This window comes from Salmo salar, chromosome ssa08 (assembly GCF_905237065.1).
Source record: "Salmo salar chromosome ssa08, Ssal_v3.1, whole genome shotgun sequence".
Lineage (NCBI taxonomy): Eukaryota > Metazoa > Chordata > Actinopteri > Salmoniformes > Salmonidae > Salmo > Salmo salar.
Genome location: NC_059449.1, coordinates 1,541,213 through 1,565,925, shown reverse-complemented (window position 1 = coordinate 1,565,925; position 24,713 = coordinate 1,541,213). Strand labels below are relative to the sequence as shown.

The 24,713-nt window shown below is 44.8% G+C and overlaps 2 protein-coding genes across 4 annotated transcripts in view; both read right to left on the bottom strand.

The window, feature by feature from the left end:
- LOC106610024 (transmembrane protein 131-like) overlaps positions 1-844 on the bottom strand; it is a 124,886-nt gene extending 124,042 nt beyond the window's left edge. For all 3 annotated transcript variants that reach the window (XM_014209131.2, XM_014209134.2, XM_014209132.2), the window contains exon 1: positions 384-844. In XM_014209131.2, the coding sequence (XP_014064606.1) occupies positions 384-507 (124 nt within the window). In that variant the 5' untranslated portion in view covers positions 508-844. The remainder of the gene's footprint in view (positions 1-383) is intronic.
- Positions 845-2,169: 1,325 nt separating this feature from the next.
- LOC106610022 (meiotic nuclear division protein 1 homolog) overlaps positions 2,170-24,713 on the bottom strand; it is a 42,170-nt gene continuing 19,626 nt past the window's right edge. Inside the window, exons 6-7 of the mRNA XM_045722606.1 lie at positions 5,102-5,146; positions 2,170-4,040 (exon numbers count right to left, since the gene is read on the bottom strand). Coding sequence (XP_045578562.1) covers positions 3,912-4,040; positions 5,102-5,146 — 174 coding nt within the window. The 3' untranslated portion in view covers positions 2,170-3,911. The remainder of the gene's footprint in view (positions 4,041-5,101; positions 5,147-24,713) is intronic.

Below are 24,713 nucleotides of genomic sequence, written 5' to 3'. Positions count from 1 at the left end.
GGCTAGTTAACTATAATTAAACGAAGTTCCCTTGTAGCTAAATTGGCTGGCTACTGTAAACGCGACACTTCCCTGAAATAACGTTATAGCTTGCATGAACCAGCACAGGAAACTGACCACTGATTTAAAAAAAAATACTAAATTAAATAAGTCTTAGTTCTTATAAGTGAATAACGTTAGCTACATGTCTGCATACATCAACATATTTGACACTCTCGTTTTTAATCCACAATACGACGGTTGCAGTAGCGTTCCCTTTTTCGCATAGCGGCTTGTCTTCACTGTCAACTCACTAACGTTAGCTGTTACGTTACTGGCAGTTCTCGCCGACATTTTCGCAATGGGTGTTTAATTTTAGAAGAAAAACATGTACTTCTCCAGACCTTGTAATTGAGCCCCTCCACGCTGTACGCAGGGCAAAAGTAGCGGTAGAATTCCGAGTATAATATTAATCCACGTTGTTCTGTGACAGCGGCTGCCTTGTTGGAACTCCCGTACCCTCGCCATGCTGCCCTGTTCATCTAGCAGCCTGCCTTGTGCTACGCTTGGCTTTCTCTTTCTCTCGCTCCCCCGCCTCGCAAACCCTCCCACCCTGTTCTGTTCTGTTCTGTTCCTCAACCCTCGCCCTCTTTCTCGCTGTGTGTGTGGAAAGTATGCGCCGACTACAGCCAAGCGGTTGCATTCATCTGCCTGCGTGCGTTGGCTGATTTTGGCACAATGAGGCTGACCAGAACATAACGAACCAAATTATTAAACTCATGGGAATATCGCGTGGCCAGTCCAATGCGCAAGTAAATCGTTTTTTCCCCCGCGCTGGCAAACAACTGTCATGCGGTCAACTAAAGCAAATCTAGGTTCTGATGATGTGCTTGTGGACCCATTGTTTTTATATTGGCGATACTACCCCACTACTACTGAGGTTGAAACACATTGTGCCAATCAGAGGATCATGAACAGAGTCAATAACATCGTCACTCCAAAGGTTGAGAGATTCCATCATGTGGTTCCCATATAGAATAATCAAACGGCCATATTCATAGTGCTAGAACATCTGAAGTTCCTGCAAACTCAAATTATTTTATGAGAACCCTTTCACATAAAGCACATTTCTTTGCACTTTATCTAATACTAGCTTTATAACAAGAGTTATAAAGGACATTGGTATTCAAGTTCAACATTGAAACAGGCCATGTGCTGTAGGCCAGTGTTAGGTTAGCAACAATGGTTGGTAAACAATTGGTGGCGTACATAAAAGTCAATAGCCTATATCTAAATGAAGTACACTTTGGACACAACTGCTCAAGGGTAAACAGTTTTTTTTTGGTGCAGACTTCAAAGTTGGCACATTCGGGTCAACCTCATGAATCAGAATGGACAGGCTAAGCGAGTTCACACACAAATATCACACATACTCTTCCGTGGTGAGTGTGTCATCGTTCAAACGTTTAGGCCAAGCATGTTTAGACTAGGTATGTTATGCATGAAATAATATCTACACACTGTAGTGGGCACAGGGTTCAGGTAAAGTATACTGAACAAAAGTAAATGGAACATGCAACAATTTTACTGAGTTAGTTCATTTAAGGAAACAGTCAATTGAAAGTCATTAGGCCCGAATCTATGGATTTCACGACTAGGCAGGTGTGCAGCAATCAGAATTAGTTTTTCCCCACAAAAGGGCTTTATTACATACAGAAATACTCCTGTTTCATCAGTTGTCCGGTTGGCTGGTCTCAGACGATCCCCCAGGTGGAGGTCCTGGGCTGGCGTGGTTACACATGGTCTGTGGTTGTGAGGTCGGTTGGACATACTGCCAAATTATCTAAAGTGACATTGGAGGCAGCTTATGGTGGAGATATGAACATTAAATTAACTGGCAACAGCTCTGGTGGACATTCTCACAGTCAGCATGCCAATTGCGCGCTCCCTCAAAACACGAGACATCTGTTGCATTGTGTTGTGTGACAAAACTACACATTTTAGAGTGGAATTTTATTGTCCCCAGCACAAGGTGCACTTTTGCAATGATCATGCTGTTTAATCAGCTTCTTGATATGCCACACCTGTCAGGTGGATGGATTATCTTGGCAAAGGAGAAATGCACACAGAGGGATGTAAACAAATGTATGCACAAAATTGGAGGGAAATAAGCTTTGTATGCGCATGGAATATTTCTGGGATCTTTTATTTCAGCTCATGTAACACTTTACATGTTGCGTTTATATTTTTGTTCAGTATTAGTATATTTGTAGCAGCAGGTCCTACTGGGCGGCAGGAGCCTGGCTGGTAATCGAAAGGTTGCTGGATCAAATCTCAGAGCCGCCTAGGTAATAATCTACCGTTCTGCCCCTGAGCACGGCCATTAACCTCCCACAACAACTGCTCCCCAGGCACTGATTACATGGATGTGAATAAAGCCACCCCCTACACGCCTCTGATTCAGAGGTTGAGGCATTTGGTTAAATGCGGAAGACAGTTTTCAGAAGAATGCATTCAGTTTTACAACTGATTAGATAGCCCCCTTTCCTTATGTACAATAATGCTGAATCTGCTATAATGGGAGCATGGAATTATGAATACATTGAACATTTTAAAAACATGCATAAGGATACAGCAGTAAGTAATTGCAGTGACAATCCATGTACAGTTTGAACAACGTGAAGAGATGGGTAGGATCTGTGTGGATACTTTCATTTTGAACAAATGGGTTGACATTTCACCCCTAGTAATATAATGGCATCTGGCCAGTCAACTCAATGACCACAGCAATTCTACCCATTGTTTGTGCAGTTTTACAAAAACAGTCAAAACTTAAAGTTAGCAAAAGCACAAAACTAATTCTGAACCGATCACGACTACAATACCCCTTCTGCTCTTACCACGTTGGAATAAATCCCGGCGTACAGCAGAAAAATGCTGCCCTTTATGTTTGCAAGGTTTTCGCCACATTCCAGTTCTGACAGAAAATGAAAAGGTGATGCATTCACCCTGTTGCTTGGAAATTCAAGGCATATGAAATCAATTAAGGTACATGTAGGCCTGTGGAAAAAAAACAGTTATTAAGTAAGAAAACATAAAGACTGAAATGTTACCGGTCATTCACCTCTCCATTCAAACAAATCATCCATCATGTTAACAACAACAAAACCTGAACAGCTCAGTCTCAAGTCTACAGAGCCACAAGACTATAAAGCACATTTACAGGGAGTTATAATTTATGGCTCTTCTAAATTGTGAATTCTAAACATATCCCCACTGTAAAGCCTCCTCAACGATATTTCAGTGGCTCTTCTGTGTGTGTTTCGGTGCTCCTGGCATTGCTCTCCATGCCACTGCATTGTCAATCACCAAGCACGTTTTGTCCACAACGACCCTCTCCCTCTTTTGATTTAAACAGGAGATAAAGAAAATTCAGTCAGTCCTGGTGCCACAGTGGCAGATGCTTCTTTTGTCAAAGTAAATTACGAAAAGAGAGATGGGGAGAGCAAAAAAACACCACGAGTGGCTGTTTTCATTTCCATCTGTTTAAATCAGTTAAGGTCAGATTTTTAACATCGCATGGGAGTTTGATGTGCCGCTTCTTTTTCTGTGTGTGGAGTGTGGGGTGCTGGACAACTAATTTCCGTCAACGACTCTGGGCTCTTGATTTTCATGCAAACAGGTGTCCCAAATGTAGGGCCCCCCCCACCACGGACAAAACAGCCAAAAGGTTAGCACAGCGCCTTCTCATGTTCCACAGAAGCAGCATTTGCCCCTGCGAGGGCCATGAGCGAACGTCAAAATGGCAGCTGCTCCAAGTCAACTACGAAAAGCATAAGGCTGTTTGAGGGGCTGGTCTGAGTGGATTTAAGTAACATGTCTGACTTGTGTTGCAATGTGTGCAATGGCTGTCACTCAATTAACAAAAACAATTAATAGAAATTACAGATCGTGCAGTCAGTCCATGTAATCAAAGTCTTCAGGTATCCCGGCTTTATCGATGCGTCCGTCATCGAAACCAAACTTCCTCTTGGCCCACGATTTGATGGCAAAGACGTTATCTGTAGACAAAAATTCAATGATTACAAAACTACTTTATTAAACAACTCATGTTTCTTACTGATCTCCTTCGTTCAAAACGGACAGAAATGAATTAATTTCACTCACAAAAGTCAAATTAGAACAATCGGATCACCGCATATTGTTGTGTTCTCACTCCGATGCGTCGCATTATTCATCAAACAGAACAAAAATAACTTGCGTCAGAATTGCTTAAATGTGACTTCAATGTTGCCAAATAGAGATTTCTTGTGAGTAAAAGTTGATCCTTTATGAGAAGGTTAGCAGAACACTTTCACTCCCTGGGATCAATGGATTGGTCTAATTGCACCTTTAGTGACTTGTCAGGCTTAATAAACCCAGGCCGGATAACATTCACTCGCTAATGTCATGCAATGACACCATTTACAGAGTGGGTGGTGGTGTGATCCCTGGGGTGTGTGCGCGCATGCAAGGCTGTGTGTAATAGTGAGAGGGAAAGCCTGTGTGTGTTCACCCAGTGTGAAAGGCCGTAAATTAAAGGCGAGTTATCCACTGCAACACGATAACTGGTATGTAAATACTAACCCTGCTCCTCATTCAACTCCACCTAGTAGCCCTAACTCCCTGTAGTCCCTCCTCACGACCATAATCACCCTGAGGTCACTGGTTGCCCCAGGTTACTGAGGGGGGGGTCACCTAGTACACAGGGAGCCTGTGCAGGGTATGCTGGGAGTTGACACAGGCCACAATGGGGAGTGCTTTGGGCTGCAGTTAGTAGGTACTGTGTTTTCAGTGATGGCAAAAAAAAGCTTTGTCATCACAGAATGGGATTCCCAGAGAAATACCATTTTGTAATGGATGTGCCTTTTCCTACACGACTCAAAAAAAAAAAAAAGGTCAGGGGAAGAAAACGTGTGTGTGTGTGTGTGTGTGTGTGAAAATGGCCAGTAATGGTGAGTGTGTGGGGCCTTTGCCTACACCACGTTGAATCATCCAACCCAGTGTAATGTCCATGCGGTCTGGCGGCGGTGAGTGTGTGTGAGTGTGTGTGTTAGTCAGGTTTGTCTTTCAGTTGACTTACCTGTCCATCTGGACACTGCCTCTTTAGCTGTGACATTGGACTTTCCTGCAAGACACAAACCTACCATCAACACATAGTTACTGTACTTATGCAACTGTCTTCAATGTTAGACAAAGACCAAAAACAAAAATCAGACATTGAGGGTAGGTATCTGACCCAGTGCCTACTCCTGGACTTAATGGCAAATGTATCTGGAAAGGGCTTTGAGCATGCATTTTAGTCCAGGAGTAATCTGGTTCTGAGAACCAGCCTCAATTTTTCATCAGAAAGAGTTGATGCATTTAGTAGAAAATGTGACCATATCACTTGACTACAGGAAACAAAAAGGTACATTTATACACTGCTACACAACCACTACAGTGCCAGTTTTACTTTGAGTCCTTTGCCTCGACAGTACATTATGCTGTGGAGTGCGTTTCTTTTTCAATGCTCTGACCAGAGAAATCCCTCCCACAGTCCGACACCCCAGCCCTGACGCCGCTTTGGAAGCCAAACCATCACTTCGAGTGAGAGTTACCCTGTGTGCGCCATCCATTACAGCCCTTTGTGAATAGCCGCAGCGGAGATGGCAGGTCAATCTGCTATGTCAGTGTAACATGCTACCTAGCGCCAAGGAGAGAGTGCAGTGCTGGGGCTCCAATTACTTGGCAGAGTGGCACGGGAGAGCCAGCCAAGGGGGTAGCTGGGCCACATAAGCTTGGCCAAAGCCGCATTCGTCACTGGAAGCCAATTAAGACCTCCGTCTCCAGGGAAAATATGCCCTCGAAGGAACGGTTCCTGGATCAGATTTTCGACACTGGTGATGACATGCTGAGTGGTTATTAGATGAAAGGAAATCTTGCTTCAGATCAGCAAGTAGAGGCAGGGGGGGTAACTTCATTTGTAACCATTGTTGTAGCAACAAATGCAACAGAGTCACCTGAAATAAATAAAATGTAATTTGTGGCCTTTTTTGTTTTGTCACGCAAGTCACAGGCCTATGTGCCCAAAGAAGAACTCAATACCGCTCAATCAGGAAAAGGATAGCGCTATACCGTTACGCTCTCTTAAACTACAACTAATTAACCAAACCCATTGAGACCAAAGAATACATAACAGTAACTATAGCCAAGTCAACGTACTTACACAGGTTTAATCACAAAGGCTGTGTGGGAAATGGTCAAATAAGTGATTCTCATGTAAGAGAAGATACAAAAAAAAAAAATATGGTTTTGGGGAAAAAAAAAAAAAAACTTGCCATTTCAGAGGCCGCAATTTGAATTGCAAATTCCATTTCCTCTTGCTTGCTCAACTGGATTTCACTGGCAACTCAAATTTACAAGAAAAAGTTACATGCAAAGAAATAAAAACATAAAATGATCAAGTGTTGAAGTAAGCATAAAATGTATAATATAACAGTAAGCATAAGTCAAGGTTTATGTCCACACAGATTTGATGCTGGTCTAAGATTATTTTTATTTTTTTCACATTTAACTTAAGCAATCCGATTGAAGCTGAAAGACAAGGGCGAACTTTAACTGAACTCTATTCTTTACAAAGCACCATGCTATCAGAGCTCTTTGACATGATTGCTTTGTTTGGTGTCCGTCTTAACACTAAACCCTGAATTTATAACCAAGATTAAACATCCATTGCAGACTTACAGTATATCCATAGCGCCTGTGTGTAAATGTTGTCCCTGGCAATAACGACAAGAGTTGCTGTGCTTTAGCCTTCCCTGTAGCTCAGTTTGTAGAGCATGGTGTTTGCAACGCCAGGGTTGTGGGTTCGATTCCCACGGGGGGCCAGCACAGAAAAAAGTATGAAATTGTATGCATTCACTACTGTAAGTCGCTCTGGATAAGAGCGTCTGCTAAATGACTAAAATGTAAATGTAAATATTGTTTACCGATCCCTTCTCAAAAAACCTACACTCAATCCCTGCGATGTCAACAACTACAGACCAGTATCCCTTCTTTCTTTTCTCTCCAAAACTCTTGAGTGTGCCGTCCTTGGCCAGCTCTCTTGCTACCCCTCTCAGAATGACCTTCTTGATCCAAATCAGTCAGGTTTCAAGACTGGTCATTCAACTGAGACTGCTCTTCTCTGTGTCAGAGGCGCTTCGCACTGCTAAAGCTAACTCTCTCTCCTCTGCTCTCATCCTTCTAGACCTATCTGCTGCCTTTGATACTGTGAACCATCAGATCCTCCTCTCCACCCTCTCCGAGTTGGGCATCTCCGGTGCGGCTCACTCTTGGATTGCGTCCTACCTGACAGGTCGCTCCTACCAGGTGGCGTGGCGAGAATCCGTCTTCGCACCACGTGCTCTCACCACTGGTGTCCCCCAGGGCTCAGCTCTAGGCCCTCTCCTATTCTCGCTATACACCAAGTCACTTGGCTCTGTAATATGCTCACATGGTCTCTCCTATCATTGCTACGCAGACGACACAAATCATCTTCTCCTTTCCCCCTTCTGATAACCAGGTGGCGAATCGCATCTCTGCATGTCTGGCAGACATATCAGTGTGGATGACGGATCACCACCTCAAGCTGAACCTCGGCAAGACGGAGCTGCTCTTCCTCCCGGGGAAGGACTGCCCGTTCCATGATCTCGCCATCACGGTTGACAACTCCATTGTGTCCTCCTCCCAGAGTGCTAAGAGCCTTGGGGTGACCCTGGACAACACCCTGTCATTCTCCGCTAACATCAAGGCGGTGACCCGATCCTGTAGGTTCATGCTTTACAACATTCGCAGAGTACAACCCTGCCTCACACAGGAAGCAGCGCAGGTCCTAATCCAGGCACTTGTCATCTCCCGTCTGGATTACTGCAACTCGTTGTTGGCGGGGCTCCCTGCCTGTGCCATTAAACCCCTACATCTCATCCAGAATGCCGCAGCCCGTCTGGTGTTCAACCTTCCCAAGTTCTCTCACGTCACCCCGCTCCTCTGCACACTCCACTGGCTTCCAGTTGAAGCTCGCATCTGCTACAAGACCATGGTGCTTGCCTACAGAGCTGTAATTGGAACGGCACCTCCGTACCTTCAGGCTCTGATCAGTCCCTACACCCAAAGAAGGGCACTGCGTTCCTCCACCTCTGGCCTGCTGGCCTCCCTACCTCTGCGGAAGCACAGTTCCCGCTCCGCCCAGTCAAAACTGTTCGCTGCTCTGGCACCCCAATGGTGGAACAAGCTCCCTCACGACGCCAGGACAGCGGAGTCAATCACCACCTTCCGGAGACACCTGAAACCCCACCTCTTTAAGGAATACCTGGGATAGGATTAAGTAATCCTTCTAACCCTCCCCCACCCCAAAAAGATATAGATGTACTATTGTAAAGTGGTTGTTCCACTAGATATCATAAGGTGAATGCACCAATTTGTAAGTCACTCTGGATAAGAGCGTCTGCTAAATGACGTAAATGTAAACGTCTCTGATGCTGCTAAAGGATGGCAAGTTAAGACAAGCAGCAGTGTAGATTAATTCAAAACTGCTGAAGCTAGTTGAGCTTTAAGAACTGAAATTCAGGTTAAAAATGGACATGAGTGTTGACTGACAGGCTTTTAAAGTAAATCTGCTCGTAGTTTCACCTACACTGAACAAAAAGATAAAACGCAACAAAGATATTACAGACTTACAGTTCATATCAGACAATTTAAATAAATAAGTCTCTAACCTACGGATTTCACATGCCTGGGAATACAGATATGCATCTGTTGGTCACAGATACCTTAAAATAAAATAAATAAATAAATAAATAAATAAAGGCTGAAATATAGGGGTGTGGATCAGAAAACCAGTCAGTATCTGGTGTGACCACCATTTGCCTCATTGCAGCACGACATCTCCTTCGCATAGAGTTGAGCAGGCTGTTGATTGTGGTGCCACTGCTCTTGAATGGCTGTGCGAAGTTGCTGGATATTGGCAGGAACTGGAACACGCTGTCGTACACTGCGATCCAGAGTATCCCAAACATGCTCACATGGGTAACATGTCTGGTGAGTATGCAGGCCATGGAAGTACTGGGACATTTTCAGCTTCCAGGAACTGTGTACAGATCTTTGCAACATGGGGCATTATCATGCTGAAACATGAGGTGATGACAACGGATGAATGGCACAACAATGGGCCTCAGGATCTCTGTCTGCCATTTGCCCGGTAAAGTTGAAACGCTGAAGAGTACACTTCTTCAGCATGCCAGTGAGCATTTGCCCATACACACACACAGTGAGCATTTGCCCACTGATGTCTGTTATGATTCCAACTTGCAGTCAGGTCAAGACCTGGTGAGGACGACAAGCACGCAGGTGAGCTTCCCGAGACGATTTCTGACACTTTATGCAGAAATTCTTTGGTTGTGCAAACCCACAGTTTCATCAGATGTCTGGGTGGCTGGTCTCAGACAATCCCCCAGGTGAAGAAGCCGCATGTGAAGGTCCTGGGCTGGCGTGGTTACACGTGGTCTGCGGCTGTGAGGCTGGTTGGACATACTGCCAAATTCTCTAAAACGACATTGGAGGAGGCTTAAGGTAGAGAAATTAACAAAATTATCTGTGGCATTGTGTTGTGACAAAGATGCACATTTTAGAGTGGCCTTATTGTCCCCAGCACAAGGTGCACCTGTGTAGTGATCATGCTGTTTAATCAGCTTCTTGATATACCACACCTGTCAGGTGGATGGAATATCTTGGCATAGGAGAAATGCTCACTAACAGGGATGTAAACAAATTTGTGCACAAAATTTGAGAGAAATCAGCTTTTTGTGCTTATGGAAAATGTCTGGGATTTTTTATTTCAGCTCATGAAACATGGGACCAACACTTTACATGTTGCATTTATCTTTTTGTTCATTATAATAAAATACATCTCATACAGTGCTTTTCTGAGTCATGTTGCCTTTGATAGCAAAGGTAACAGTTTATTTTTGGGTCAATTGAAGAACCACATGCTGGATAGAAGTTCGACAGCGGTCTAAGGCACTGCAGTTCAGTACTAGAGGCGTCACTACAGACACTGGTTGAATCGCGGGCTGTATCAATACCGGCCATGAACGGGAATCCCAAAGGGCAGCGCACAATTGGCCCAGCGTCGTCCGGGTTAGGGGAGGGTTTGGCCTAGGTAGGCCGTCATTGTAAAATAAGAATGTTCTTAACTTACTTGCCTACTTAAATAAAACATTTAATAAAATAAGTTAGTCTCACTCCAGCAGTTACACTGTGTGTACAGAACTAGTATATTTTTTGCCATCATTTTCAATGATGTGAATATGCTAGGCCCACTCCTCAACCAAAGGGACACGCCTCGTGCTTTAGGCGGAGCAATCTGGCCGCCTGAACTTAAAATAACCTCACTGCAGCCAGTCACATATAGAAGCTTTTCTCTTCCTGGTTTGACAGGAAGTCCCTAACTAAACAGAACTGTCACTGACATGGCAGAGACATGTATTAGACAGCAGTAAAGACATTCTGGTTGAATCGGAAGGCCATAGGTAGTACATGGAGATGGAAAGGTCTGACAGTATCTATGACAACAAAGACAGCATTGACAGGGGTGAGGCAGAGGAGAGTAAATATTAATATATACAGAAGCATCTTGTCAATGTCTACAGCAGTGCAGGCACTGATCCCAGCAATGAGACAAAGGGCAACACCCCAAGGAGCCGAGCAGAAGATCAGCAGTCCAGACCGTACAGAGTTGCTGCAGTGTGTCTGGGGCTGTTGTCCTGCTGGCTGAGATCATAGGCCTGAGTGTCCACTATAATAAAGTGATTGTCAGTCTACAAGGAAAGTTCTCTGTGCTAGAGAAACTGGGATGGAGACATTTTAGCTCCAGTTTGTACTTCATCTCTACTGAGACTAAATCCTGGGAGGAAAGCAGACCTGGTGATCATAAACATGGGCGGATGACACACCTCTGTCTACAGGGTACTGGTCAAGAGGAGAACCTGAGTTTTCAGGGCAAGGATGAAGACTACAGAGTGATGGACCCATTTTTCTACCCGAGAGGAGAATGCAGTGAACTGCACTTTTGGATCTGTGAGATGGTAGCCAATCCATACACAAAAGTTCCAAGTTGGCTTCTCAAAATATGAGGGCATCCATGCTAGTGGCTAACTTCTAACTCAAAGCAGACTCACCTGTAGGAACCATGCCAGCAATGTATGGCTCAGCTGCACTTCTTAACTGTAGAGTGCCGTTAATGTTTGTTTTCCTAATAGTTTTGTATGGATTTCTTATGACATGGAGATGTCAGAGTATTTATTACAACAAAGACAGCACTGACAGTGGTGAGGCAGAGGAGCGTAAATATCTACAGCAACATCTTGTCAATACCTACAGCAGTGCAGGCAGCCTCAGAGGCCTTGACCCCAGCACAGAGAGAGGGAAACACCCCAAGGAGCCAACCAGTAGAAAAGTATCCCGTTTTAGAGATCTCAGCAAAAAGAGCTGCTGCAGTGTGTCTGGGGTTGTGTATTCTTCTACTGGCTGGGATCACTATAATGGAATGATTCTTGGGGCAAGCGTTTTTAAAACCCACTGCTCTGCTGAGAAAGACCAGTTACGGGCTCTGTGCTAGAGCAAAACTCAACAGGGATGGAGATATTTAAGCTCCAGTTTCTACTACTTCTCATGACGGTGAGCGTCGTGTTTATACTAAATCCTGGGAGGTGTGCAGACAGGACCGTCTAAGAAGAGGAACAGACCTGGTGATCATAGAAGAGCAGAGAGGAATAGGTATTTATCCATGAATTCATTGACAAGGGATTCTGGATTGGTCTAACTGACCGAGATGACGGGACCTGGCAATGGGTGGACGGCACCCCACTGACCACAGGGTACTGGGTGCAAGGGCAGCCTAACAGCTATCAGGGCAAGAAAATAAAAAAAACGTGTGGCATGATAGACCCAGAGGAGAGCTAGCATAATACACAATGCAGTGAATTGCTCCTCTGGATCTGTGAGAAAGTGGCATATCAAAAACTGAAACTCCAAACTCAGTGCTAAGGGGCTAACTACTAAGTCAAAGATTTCTTATAAAAATGTAAAGTTATGTTTGAAGTACATCCATTTACTTTTCCCCACATCCATTGGAGACACTGTATTGCTGAATTTAAAGTATCATTTCAATGTTTGAGTTTTCAAAGATAAAATGACCTAACTACTGGGGTACTTACAGTGCAGAAAGTATTAATACCACTTGACTTATTGCACATTTTGCTGTGTTACAGCCTGAATTAAAAATAGATTAAAAACATTTTGTAAAAGCATCTTTGGCGGCGATTACAGCTTTGAGTCGTCTTGGGTATGTCTATCAGCTTTGCACATCTGGATTTGGTGATTTTCTCCCATTCTTCCTCGCAAATTTTCTCAAGCTCTTAAGTTAGATGGGGAGCGGCGGTGAACCACAATCAAGTCTTTCCACAGATTTTCAATGGGATTCAAGTCTGGGCTTTGCCTGGGCTGCTCAAGGACTTTCACATTCTTGTTCTGAAGCCATTCCAGCATTGCTTTGGCTGTATGCTTGGGGTCATTGTCCTGTTGGAACGTAAATCTTTGTCCCAGTCTAAGATTGTTTGCTTTTTGAAGCAGGTTCTCATCAAGGATTTGCCTGCATTTGGATTGATTCATTGTTCCCTCTATCCTTATCAGTCTCCCAGACCCTTCCGCAGAAAAGCATCCCCATAGCATGATGCTGCCACCATCATGCTTCACAGTAGGAATGGTGTTAGACAGATGAGTTGTGCCTGGTTTTCTCCAGACATAGCGCTTTGCATTCAGGCCAAAGAGTTACATTTTTGTCTCAGACCACAGAATCTTTCACCTTATGATCGATCTCAGTCTTTCACATTACATTTTGCAAACTCCAAGCATGCCGTCGTGCCTTCCGTTTGGCCACTCTCCCAGATAGGTGAAGTGCTGTAGGGACTGTTGTCCTTCTGGCAGGTTCTTCCATCTCAGCCAAGAAACTCTGTAGTTCTGTCAGAGTGGTCATTGGGTTCTTCACCTCCATGACCAAGATCCTTCTTACCCAGTTGCTCAGTTAGGTCAGAGGGCCAGCTGTAGGCAGAGTCTGGGTAGTTCCATAATTACCAATGATGGAGACCAGTGTGCTCTTGGAAACTTTGAACTCTATAAAGAAATGTTATACCCTTCCCCAGATATGCCTCATTACAATTCTGTTGGAGATTACACAGTTCCTTGGACTTCATGGTATGGTTTCTGTTCTGACATGCTTTGTCAACTGTGGGACTTTCTATAGACAGGTGTGTTTTCTTTCTAAATCATGTCCAACAATTGAATTGGCCACAGGTGTACTCCAATCAAGTTGTAGTGACATCTCAAAGATGATCAAAGGAAATTGGATGCACCCGAGTGTCACAGCAAAGGGGTGTGAATACTTATGTAAATTAGATATTTATGCATTTCATTATCAATACATTTAACATTTCTGAAAACTGGAAACTGTTCCTTTCCATGACATTGGTGGTTTCTCAATCAAGTGAGTCAGCTAGCAAGCTACACTCCCAAGTTGTCTCCCCACTTAAAGATAAAACTACTTTAATTCAAATATTTAGGCACATATGTGAGTAAAATGATCGCACTGTACAGCCCTGAAAGTGAGTTCACATTCTATTAGGAAGTCACAGGCATATTGGAATATGATTGAACAGAATGAGCTTAAGAATGAGTGTTATTTTGATCATTTGCTTCAATCTGGAAAAACTACAAAACTCTGCTCAAGCCCGAGTTTGTATCGAAAGTCAAAATGCCATTGCAGAGAAGTGTTTCACTTAGCCGACGACACACTGATGACCTTTTTCAAGAGAGATTTTTTTTTTTGCCATTGTTTTCAAAGGTCAAAGCTCTTTTTTGCAAGTCTGTCTTCCTATCATAGCATCCTGTTTACTGAGGGAGATAGGTAATACAGCATGTAACTGGACAGTATTGTCAGGAGCTTCTGTATTTTAAAGTATTACTGCACTGTTGGAGCTAGGAACATAAGCATTTCGCTACACCCGTGATAACATCTACAAAATGTGTACGCGAGCAATAAAACTATTTGACTTGAGCAGAGACCCATGCAAGAGTACAGTGCAGACATTTGTTTTTTGGGGGTAACTCAGTGACATAAGTAGTGGAGAAGTCTGAGTATCTATGGACACCACTGACAGTGGTGAGGCAGAGGAAAAGATTATGGATCTCTATGTTAATACAGACACCCTCAGGGGTCATGGTCCTAGCATCAAGAATGAGGGCAACACCCCAAGGAGCTGACCAGGAGATCTGATGCAAGATGAGATGATCTTCAGCTCTCTGTGCAAGAGCAATATTCTAGATGGAGCCATTTCAGCTCCAGTGTGTACTACATCTCTACTGAGACTAAATCCTGTGGGCAAAGCCGACAAGACTGTCTAAAGGAGAGGAGCATACCTAGTGATCATAAACAGCAGAGGCCTGGCCTATCCATAACTCAAACTCAAAGCAAGCTTCTCCAACTACGAGGATATCAGTGCTAGGGGCTAATCGTTAACTCAAAGAAGACTCACCTGTAGGAGCCAACACAGCAAAGTATAGCTCAGCTGCATAATATTTACAGTACAGAATAATGTTCATGTTTTCTTCCCGTGATGGTTTTGTATTATTTGTTATTCAAAATGTCCTTTGAGGGTTGTAGTCTATTTGCTTTTAATGTTTTACTTATATCCCTTGACTGAGTCCTTCAATGTAAAAACTGTGATCAATTCAGTTCAACTCAGTTATCAAGTGTCAAAATCTCTTGCTATCAAGTCTAATAGTAGGTTCTTAAATGAACCCCTATGCCCACAGGCTTCTGCTAGACCAGAACCGGACTCTACGGATGCATGGCCTTAGCACACTCTGCAGGCTGAATCCACACCCCATTTGAACCTAGGCACAACACGGTGTCCTATAACCTCACAAGAACCACAAGCAGCTTTGGAAATACAATTAGCGCTTCATGGGGGTAACATGGAGACGATTATGTGAAAATGTGCGCGGGGCTGATTGCCCAGCCTTGTGGAGCCCCTCCGGCAACGAGACAGCTGCGGGGGGTGAGATAGATGGTGGTGAAAAAGAGGGAAGGGCGAAGTGGTAGGGGCGGAGTCCTCCTTGGCATCCGCCTGCGCCGGGGTATTCAGTTCGCACTGCCGACAACGGTGTCACCAGAATCAATCAGTTCCCAAAGGACATGTGAGTAAACCCACTAGCAGGGGGAATCAGAATAGGGGAGGTCCCCCTCCCTCCAGCCATCCATCTGGGAGTGCCATGCATCTGTAGGATATGGATCACGTTATTCGACTTTCACGCCTCATCATTCAGGCTTAAGCAGAACACACACACGGGGTGAGGGTTTGACAGTTTGCCGTGTACTCGTCTTTCAGAGCTCAGGGGACGGGCTGTGGGGGCTAGGGTGGGGAGGAGCGGTAGGCATCCACTTTCACCAGGGAGGGGGGGGGTTCAGATACCAGTCAAGACAAGTGAGTGATGGGGGATGCCTTCAGTGGTTGCAATGCACACGAACATGCACGTGCTCACATACATTCATACGACTCTTACTTTGATTGCGAAATACTGCACAATTTTAACAGTTGTCCCCCAATCCCCCTTTCCCCAAAACAAGTGTAAATATTAAAATTGTGCCTTCATGTATTACAATGCCTTCAGAAAGTATTCACACCCCTGGACTTTTTACACATTGTGTTGTAGCCCAAATTTAAAATTGATAAAATTGAGATTTTTGGGTACTAGCCTACACACAATACTCCATAATGTCAAAGTGGAATTACCTTTTGAAATTTTAACAAATTAATTCAAAATGAAAAGCTGAAATATCTTGAGTCAATCCCTTTGTTTTAGAGCCCCATTGGCGAGGTGTCATAATACCCATAGAACCTAGTGGTCAAACAGGGAAATGGTTCCAATAATTTCTCCACCATTCATTTTTCCCATAGGTGATTTTAGGAACACTTAAAATAAGTGCTGTTTCTCGTGTAGGTTTAACCTGGCGTGACATTTTGATAACCATGTAAATCTCTCGGACAAGGTGACTTATGAATATATTCAGCTCTATTTACTCTGATTCAAAAATGCTAATTAGCCTCAATGTAGACATCATGCAAGACTACAAAGCCCTGCAAGCACGTCACTTTTAGCTGACACCTTTGCTAACAGGTATTTTGTCAGTGGAGGCTGCTGAGGGGAGGACGGCTCATAAGAAAAGCTGAAATGTGGAACCACATGTTTGATACCACTCCATTCCAGACATTATTATGAGCCGTCCTCCCCTCAGCAACCTCCACAGAATTGTCATGTGCAGACCAGCTGGCTGTTGTGTTCTGACATTTTCAATCTCTACCTAGCTCAGGCCTCTATACCCCCCTGCTTCAAGATGTCTACCATCATCCCTGTGCCCAAGAAAGTGAAAGTAACTGAACTGAAAGACTAAAGACCAGTAGCACTCACTTCAGTCATCATGGAATGCTTCAAGGCTAGTCAAAGACCATATCACCACCTCCCTCCCCGACACACTCGACCCTCTCCAATTCGCCTACCACCCTGACAGATCCATGGACGACGCAGTCGCCTTTGCACTGTCCTTACCTACCTGGACAAAAGGAATATGTGTGATGTATATGGAAGGATGCTGTTCATCGACGACAAAGCTCACAGCCCTGGGTCTGAACTCCTCCCTATGCAACTGGCTCCTGGACTTCCTGACATGCCGAGCCCAGGTGAAGGGAGGCAACATTACCTCGACACTGATCCTGAACACGGAGGCCCCACAAGGGTGCGTCCTCAGTCCCCTCCTTCATTCTCTGTATACCCACGACTGCATGGGTAGTTCCAACGTTCACTGAAGACACAACAGTAGTAGGCCTGATCACCAGCGAAGAGACAGCCTACAGGGAGGAGGTTGGCACTCGGACGGCATGGTGCCAGGTAAACGTCTCCAACGTTAGCAAAACAAAGGAGCTGATTGAGGAACCAGGCTGGAAATGCTCCCATCCTCATTTTCCAAACGGCGTCAACACCACAACACTGCTAGCTAGCCAACTTTACCAACTAGCAGTACCGTAGAAACTAAATACATTACAACGGAACGATTTGATTATTGTAATGTTAAATAGCTACATAGTTGTCTTTGAATCAAAGATAAAGGTAAACGCAGCCATTGCTAGCTAGCCAACTCTACCATTTTTAGTCAATAAGATTTTTGCAACGTAAGCTTAACTTTCGAGATGTGTAGTCCACTTGTGTAGCTAGTAGGACTAACTTTGTGTTAGCTAGCCAACGTGCGTTATGAAAGGAACTAGACACGGACACGAATGATCCATTGGTAGTTTGTTGTAACCAGGTATTGGTGCTAACCGTGTGTTATTGGATGCTAGCATGCTAGTTAGCTATGGCGTCATAGGATACGGTGCACTGGGTGGGTTTCACGGAAGAATACTGTACCAAGTTATCTAGCTGAATAAACTAAGTTTGAGCCTATTCCTGGAAACATTGAACCACTGAAGTTTACATCAATTATCATTTCTAAAGTGGAAGTTGGAAAAGTTATATTTGAGTGTTTCAGTGAATGGTTAGTGAGGGAGGCCCTGCTCTCTCGCTTCCCCAGTTGTTTAGTTAATTTTCATTCCAATCTCCTTTGCATTAGCGTAGCCTCTCCTGTAGTCTGTCAACTATGTGTCTGTCTATCCCTGTTCTCTCCTCTCTGCACAGGCCACACAAACGCTTCACACCGCGAGGCCGCTGCCACTAATGTGGTGGTCCCAGCGCACGACCCACGTGGAGTTCCAGGTCTCCGGCAGCCTCTGGAACTGCCGGTCTGCGGCCAACAAGGCAGAGTTCATCTCAGCCTATGCTACCCTCCAGTCCCTCGACATCTTGGCGCTGACAGAAACATGGATTACCACAGAAAACACTGCTACTGCTCTCTCCTCGTCTGACCATATGTTCTCGCATACCCAGAGAGCATCTGGTCAGCGGGGTGGTGGCACTGGAATCCTCATCTCTCCCAAGTGGACATTCTTTCTCCCCTGACCCATCTGTCTATCTCCTCCTTTGAATTCCATGCTGTCACAGTCACCAGCCCATTCAAGCTTAACATCCTTATCATTTATCGCCCTCCAGGTTCCCTTGGAGAGTTCATCAATGAGCTTGACGCCTTGATAAGTTCCTTTCCTGAGGATGGCTCACCCCTCACAATTCTGGGTGACAACCTCCCTACGTCTACCTTTGACTCATTTCTCTCTGCCTCCTTTCCACTCCTCTATTGACCTCACCCTCTCACCGTCCACCCCTATTCACAAGGCAGGCAATACGCTTGACCTCATCTTTACTAGATGCTGTTCTTCTACTAATCTCACTGCAACGCCCCTCCAAGTCTCCGACCACTACCTTGTATCCTTTTCCCTCTCGCTCTCCTCCAACACTACTCACTCTGCCCCTACTCAGATGGTATTGCGCCGTTGCAACCTTCGCTGTCTCTCTCTCTCTCTCTCTCCTGTTACTCTCTCCTCTTCCATCCTATCATCTCTTCCCTCTGCTCCATCCTTCTCCAACCGATCTCCTGATTCTGCTTCCTCAACCCTCCTCTCCTCCCTTTCTGCATCCTTTGACTCTCTATGTCCCCTATCCTCCCCGCCGGCTCGGTCCTCCCCTCCTGCTCCGTGGCTTGACTCATTGCGAGCTCACAGAACAGGGCTCCGGGCAGCCGAGCGGAAATGGAGGAAAACTAGCCTCCCTGCGGACCTGGCATCTTTTCACTTCCTCCTCTCTACATTTTCTTCCTCTGTTCCTGCTGCTAAAGCCACTTTCTACCACTCTAAATTCCAAGCATCTGCCTCTAACCCTAGGAAGCTCTTTGCCACCTTCTCCTCCCTCCTTCTCTGCGGATGACTTCGTCAACCATTTTGAAAAGAAGGTTGACGACATCCGATCCTCGTTTGTTAAGTCAAACGACACCGCTGGTCCTGCTCACATTGCCCTACCCTATGCTTTGACCTTTCTCCCCTCTCTCTCCAGATGAAATCTTGCGACGGCTGGCCGCCCAACAACCTGCCCGCTTGACCCTATCCCCTCCTCCAGACCATTTCCGGAGACCTTCTCCCCTACCTCACGTCGCTCATCAACTCATCCTTGACCGCTGGCTACGTCCCTTCCGTCTTCAAGAGAGCGAGAGTTGCACCCCTTCTCAAAAAACCTCAGTTCTAGGCCCTCTCCAATTCTCGCTATACACCAAGTCAGTTGGCTCTGTCATATCCTCACATGGTCTCTCCTATCATTGCTACGCAGACGACACAATTAATCTTCTCCATTCCCCCTTCTGATAACCAGGTGGCGAATCGCATCTCTGCATGTCTGGCAGACATATCAGTGTGGATGACGGATCACCACCTCAAGCTGAACCTCGGCAAGACGGAGCTGCTCTTCCTCCTGGGGAAGGACTGCCCGTTCCATGATCTCGCCATCACGGTTGACAGGTCCTAATCCAGGCACTTGTCATCTCCCGTATGGATTACTGCAACTCGCTGCTGGCGGGGCTCCCTGCCTGTGCCATTAACCTGTTGGGGATAGGGGGCAGTATTTACATGGCCGGATAAAAAAAACGTACCCGATTTAATCTGGTTACTACTCCTGCCCAGTAACTAGAATATGCATATAATTATTGGCTTTGGATAGAAAACACCCTAAAGTTTCTAAAACTGTTTGAATGGTGTCTGAGTATAACAGAAGTCATATGGCAGGCAAAAACCTGAGAAGATTCCTTACAGGAAGTGGCCTGTCTGACAAGTTCTTGTTCATCTTGGCTCTTTTTATTGAAGACAGGATCTTTGCTGTAACGTGACACTTCCTACAGCTCCCATAGGCTCTCAGAACACGGGAAAAAGCTGAATGATATCGAGGCAGCCCCTGGCTGAGAGACATTAGCGCGTTTGGATAGTGGCCTGTCAGAGGACCATCAGACTGGGGCTCATGCACGAGATGTTTTTATTTTCTCTCTTTGAACGAAAACCACCACTCCCGGTCGGAATATTATCGCTTTTTTTGCGAGAAAAATTGCATAAAAATTGATTTTAAACAGCGGTTGACATGCTTCGAAGTACGGTAATGGAATATTTAGAATTGTTTTGTCACGAAATGCGTCGTGCTCGTCACCCTTCTTTACCATTCGGATAGTGTCTTGAATGCACGAACAAAACGCCGCTATTTGGATATAACTATCGATTATTTGGGACCAAACCAACATTTGTTATTGAAGTAGAAGTCCTGGGAGTGCATTCTGACGAAGAACAGCAAAGGTAATAAAATTTTTGTTATAGTAAGTCTGACTTTGGTGAGGGCTAAACTTGCTGGGTGTCTAAATAGCTAGCCCTGTGATGCCGGGATATCTACTGAGAATATTGCAAAATGTGCTTTCACCGAAAAGCTATTTTAAAATCGGACATCGAGTGCATAGAGGAGTTCTGTATCTATAATTCTTAAAATAATTGTTATGCTTTTTGTGAACGTTTATCGTGAGTAATTTAGTAAATTCACCGGAAGTGTTCGGTGGGAATGCTAGTCACATGCTAATGTAAAAAGCTGGTTTTTGATATAAATATGAACTTGATTGAACAAAACATGCATGTATTGTATAACATAATGTCCTAGGGGTGTCATCTGATGAAGATCATCAAAGGTTAGTGCTGCATTTAGCTGTGGTTTGGGTTTATGTGACATTATATGCTAGCTTGAAAAATGGGTGTCTGATTATTTCTGGCTGGGTACTCTTCTGACATAATCTAATGTTTTGCTTTCGCTGTAAAGCCTTTTTGAAATCGGACAGTGTGGTTAGATAAAGAGAGTCTTGACTTTAAAATGGTGTAAAATAGTCATATGTTTGAAAAATGGAAGTTTTGGGATTTTTGAGGAATTTGTAATTCGCGACACGCCCATCATTGGATATTGGAGCAGGTGTTCCGCTAGCGGAACGTCTAGATGTAAGAGGTTATTAAATCTGCACGAACCCTAGTCTACAGTCGTGGCCAAAAGTTTTGAGAATGGCACATATTACATTTTACAGTCTGCTGCCTCAGTTTGTATGATGGCAATTTGCATATACTCCAGAATGTTATGAAGAGTGATCAGATGAATTGCAATTAATTGCAAAGTCCCTATTTGCCATGCAAATGAACTGAATCCCCCCCCCAAAAAAATTCCACTGCATTTCAGCCCTGCCACAAAAGGAACAGCTGACATGTCAGTGATTCTCTCGTCAACACAGGTGTGAGTGTTGACGAGGACAAGGCTGGAGATCACGCTGTCATGCTGATTGAGTTCGAATAACAGACTGGAAGCTTCAAATGAAGGGTGGTGCTTGGAATCATTGTTCTTCCTCTGTCAATCATGGTTACCTGCAAGGAACACGTGCCGTCACCATTGCTTTGCACAAAAAGGGCTTCACAGGCAAGGATATTGCTGCCAGTAAGATTGCACCTAAATCAACCATTTATCAGATCAGCAAGCGTCCCACCTAGCCCATAGAGGTTAAACCCTTACAACTCATCCAGAACGCCGCAGCCCGTCTGGTGGTCAACCTTCCCAAGTTCTCTCACGTCACCCCGCTCCTCCGCACACTCCACTGGCTTCCAGTTGATGCTCGCATCTGCTACAAGACCATGGTGCTTGCCTACGGAGCTGTGAGGGGAACGGCACCTCCGTGCCTTCAGGCTCTGATCAGTCCCTACACCCAAAGGGCACTGCGTTCATCCACCTCTGGCCTGCTCGCCTCCCTACCTCTGCGGAAGCACAGTTCCCGCCCAGTCAAAACTGTTCGCTGCTCTGGCACCCCAATGGTGGAACAAGCTCCCTCACGACACCAGGACAGCGGAGTCAATCACCACCTTCCGGAGACACCCGAAACCCCACCTCTTTAAGAAATACCTGGGATAGGATAAAGTAATCCTTCTAACCCACCCCCCCCTCCCAAAAAAAGATATAGATGTACTATTGTAAAGTGGTTGTTCCACTGGATATCATAAGGTGAATGCACCAATTCGTAAGTCGCTCTGGATAAGAGCGTCTGCTAAATGACGTAAATGTAAATGTAATGAACGGGGCCGTCGTTGAGGCGGTCAATAACTTCAAATTCCTCTGTATACACATCTCAGAGAAGCTGAAATGGTCTAACCCCACGGACACTGTAGTGAAGGCACGACAGCAACTCTTCAAACTCAGGATAAATTTGTCCTGTCCCCGAGGGCCCTCAGTGTTCGACAGGGGCACCATCTAGAGCATACGGTCAGGCTGCATCACAGCCTGGTACGGCAACTCCACCACGGACCGCAAGGCTCTTCAGAGGGTGATACGTGCAGCCGAATGCACCATTGGGTGCACACTGCCTGCCCTACAGGACACAGACAACACCAGGAGTCGCCCTGTGGCCAAGAAGATCAGGGACCCCAGCCACGCCCTGTTCTCCCCACTTCAATCGCTCAGACAAAAGCAGTACAGGAGCATCATGGCAAAAACTTAGACTGGCCAATAGTTTCTACCCTCAGACCATCAGGCTGCTGAATAGCCACCACTAGTCAGCTACCTGGTCCCCCCTTACTCCCCCTATGGACATTCCCCCCCACATTGAATATCCCTTTGAGCATGGGGCAGTTATTAATTACACTTTGGATGGTGTATTAATACACCCAGTCACTACAAAGATACAGGTGTCCTTCCTAACTCAGTTGCCGGAGAGGAAGGAAAACACTCATGGATTTCACCATGAGGCCAATGTGACTTAAAAATAGTTAGAGTTTAATGGCTGTGATAGGAAACTGAGGATGGATCAACATTGTAGTTACTCCACAATACTAATGTATGTCAGAGTGAAAAGGAGGAAGACTTTACAGAATAAAAAATATTCCAAAACATATATCCTGTTTGCAACAAGTAATAATGCAAAAAAATGTGACAACGCAATTAACTTTGTCCTGAATACAAAGTGTTATGTTTGGGGCAAATCCAAGACAACACATTTCAAGCATAGTGGTGGCTGCATCCTGTTATGGGTATGCTTGTAATTGTTAAGTACTGGGGAGTTTCTCATGATAAAAAAGAAATACGGAAGGGAGTTAAGCACAGGCAAAATCCTAGAGCAAAATTTGGTTCAGTCTGCTTTCCACCAGACACTGGGAGATGAATTCACCTTTCAGCAGGACAATAACCAAAAACACAAGGCCAAATTTATGCTGGAGTTGCTTACCAAGAAGACGGTGACTGTTCGAGTGGCCAAGTTCAATTTTCACTTAAATCTGCTTGAAAATCTATGGCAAAACCTGAAAATGGTTGAATAAATAAATGGGTACAATCCAGGTATGGAAAGCTCTTAGAGACTAACCCAGAAAGACTCAGCTGTAATCGCTGCCAAAAGGTGGTGATTCTAACATGTATTGACTCTGGGGGTTAAATACTTATCTAAATCAAGACATTCTGCATTTTATTTTTCATATTTCTTTTTACAAATGTTAATAGTTCTTTCACTTTGAGTCGTGTGTAGATCGTTGACAAAACATTACAACAACCATTTGAATCTCACTTTGTAACAACAAAATGTGGAAGAAAAAAAATCAAGGGGTCTATCAAATGTATTTATAAAGCCCTTTTTACATCAGATGTCACAAAGTGCTTATACAGAAACCCAGCCTAAAACCCTAAAGAGCAAACAAGCAATCCAGATGTAGAAGCAAGGTGGCTAGGAAAAACTCCCTAGAAAGGGAAACCTAGGAACACAGCCATTAAGGCCAGAACGCTAAAGGGGGTGAATCATTTCAGAAGGCACTCATGCTAAAATGTTTATTCTATTCTAGTGGGCCTTTTACCTTGTCCGTATTCTTTGTTATTGTTGTTGCATTGTCAAGAAGGAACCTGCCAGTAAGCATTTCGTTGGACAAAATACTATGCGTATCCCGTACATACCACTAATACAAACTTGAAAACACACACCTGCTAGGGCCTTCACTGGTGCGCTTGCACCTATTATTTTGATGTGCAGAGCAATTGCACAGGCCAAATGGATCGAACCCGTTCAACCCATAAAAGAGCAGACTAAAAGAGTTCCCTGTCGTGGGAGCCACACAGCTGTTGTAGCGGTTTAGCCGTGTGAGTACAGCATTGGGAAATGGGCTGTTTTTTTGAGGGGACTCCGTAATGGACATGAGGCCAGATGTTTCCCCAAAATTCTGAGCACAGTCCGTGTTTTAAGTCACTCTGGACTGTAATGGCTTCTTCAGTGACACTAGCGGAGCCGTGGAGTGCAGTGTTGGGGCTATAAAAACGACAGCACCGTTCATGTGCTTGACAACTCAATAGCGAGGCCTCGTAGCATTGAGGGAGAGAGGACGACAAGTCACAAATTAGAGTCACATGGGTACGCAAAGTTGCTGGGACTAAAAACGGGCACTCTCCCTGTCCATGCATCGTGCCGACGGAGATAAACACCTCTCTGGGAAAAGGAAGGGTGGGAATGTATGCTTTATGATTAACGACTCATGATGTAATCATAACATACAGGAATTCAAGTCCTTCTGCTCACCCGATCTAGAATTACTTACAATCAAGTGCCAGCCATTTTA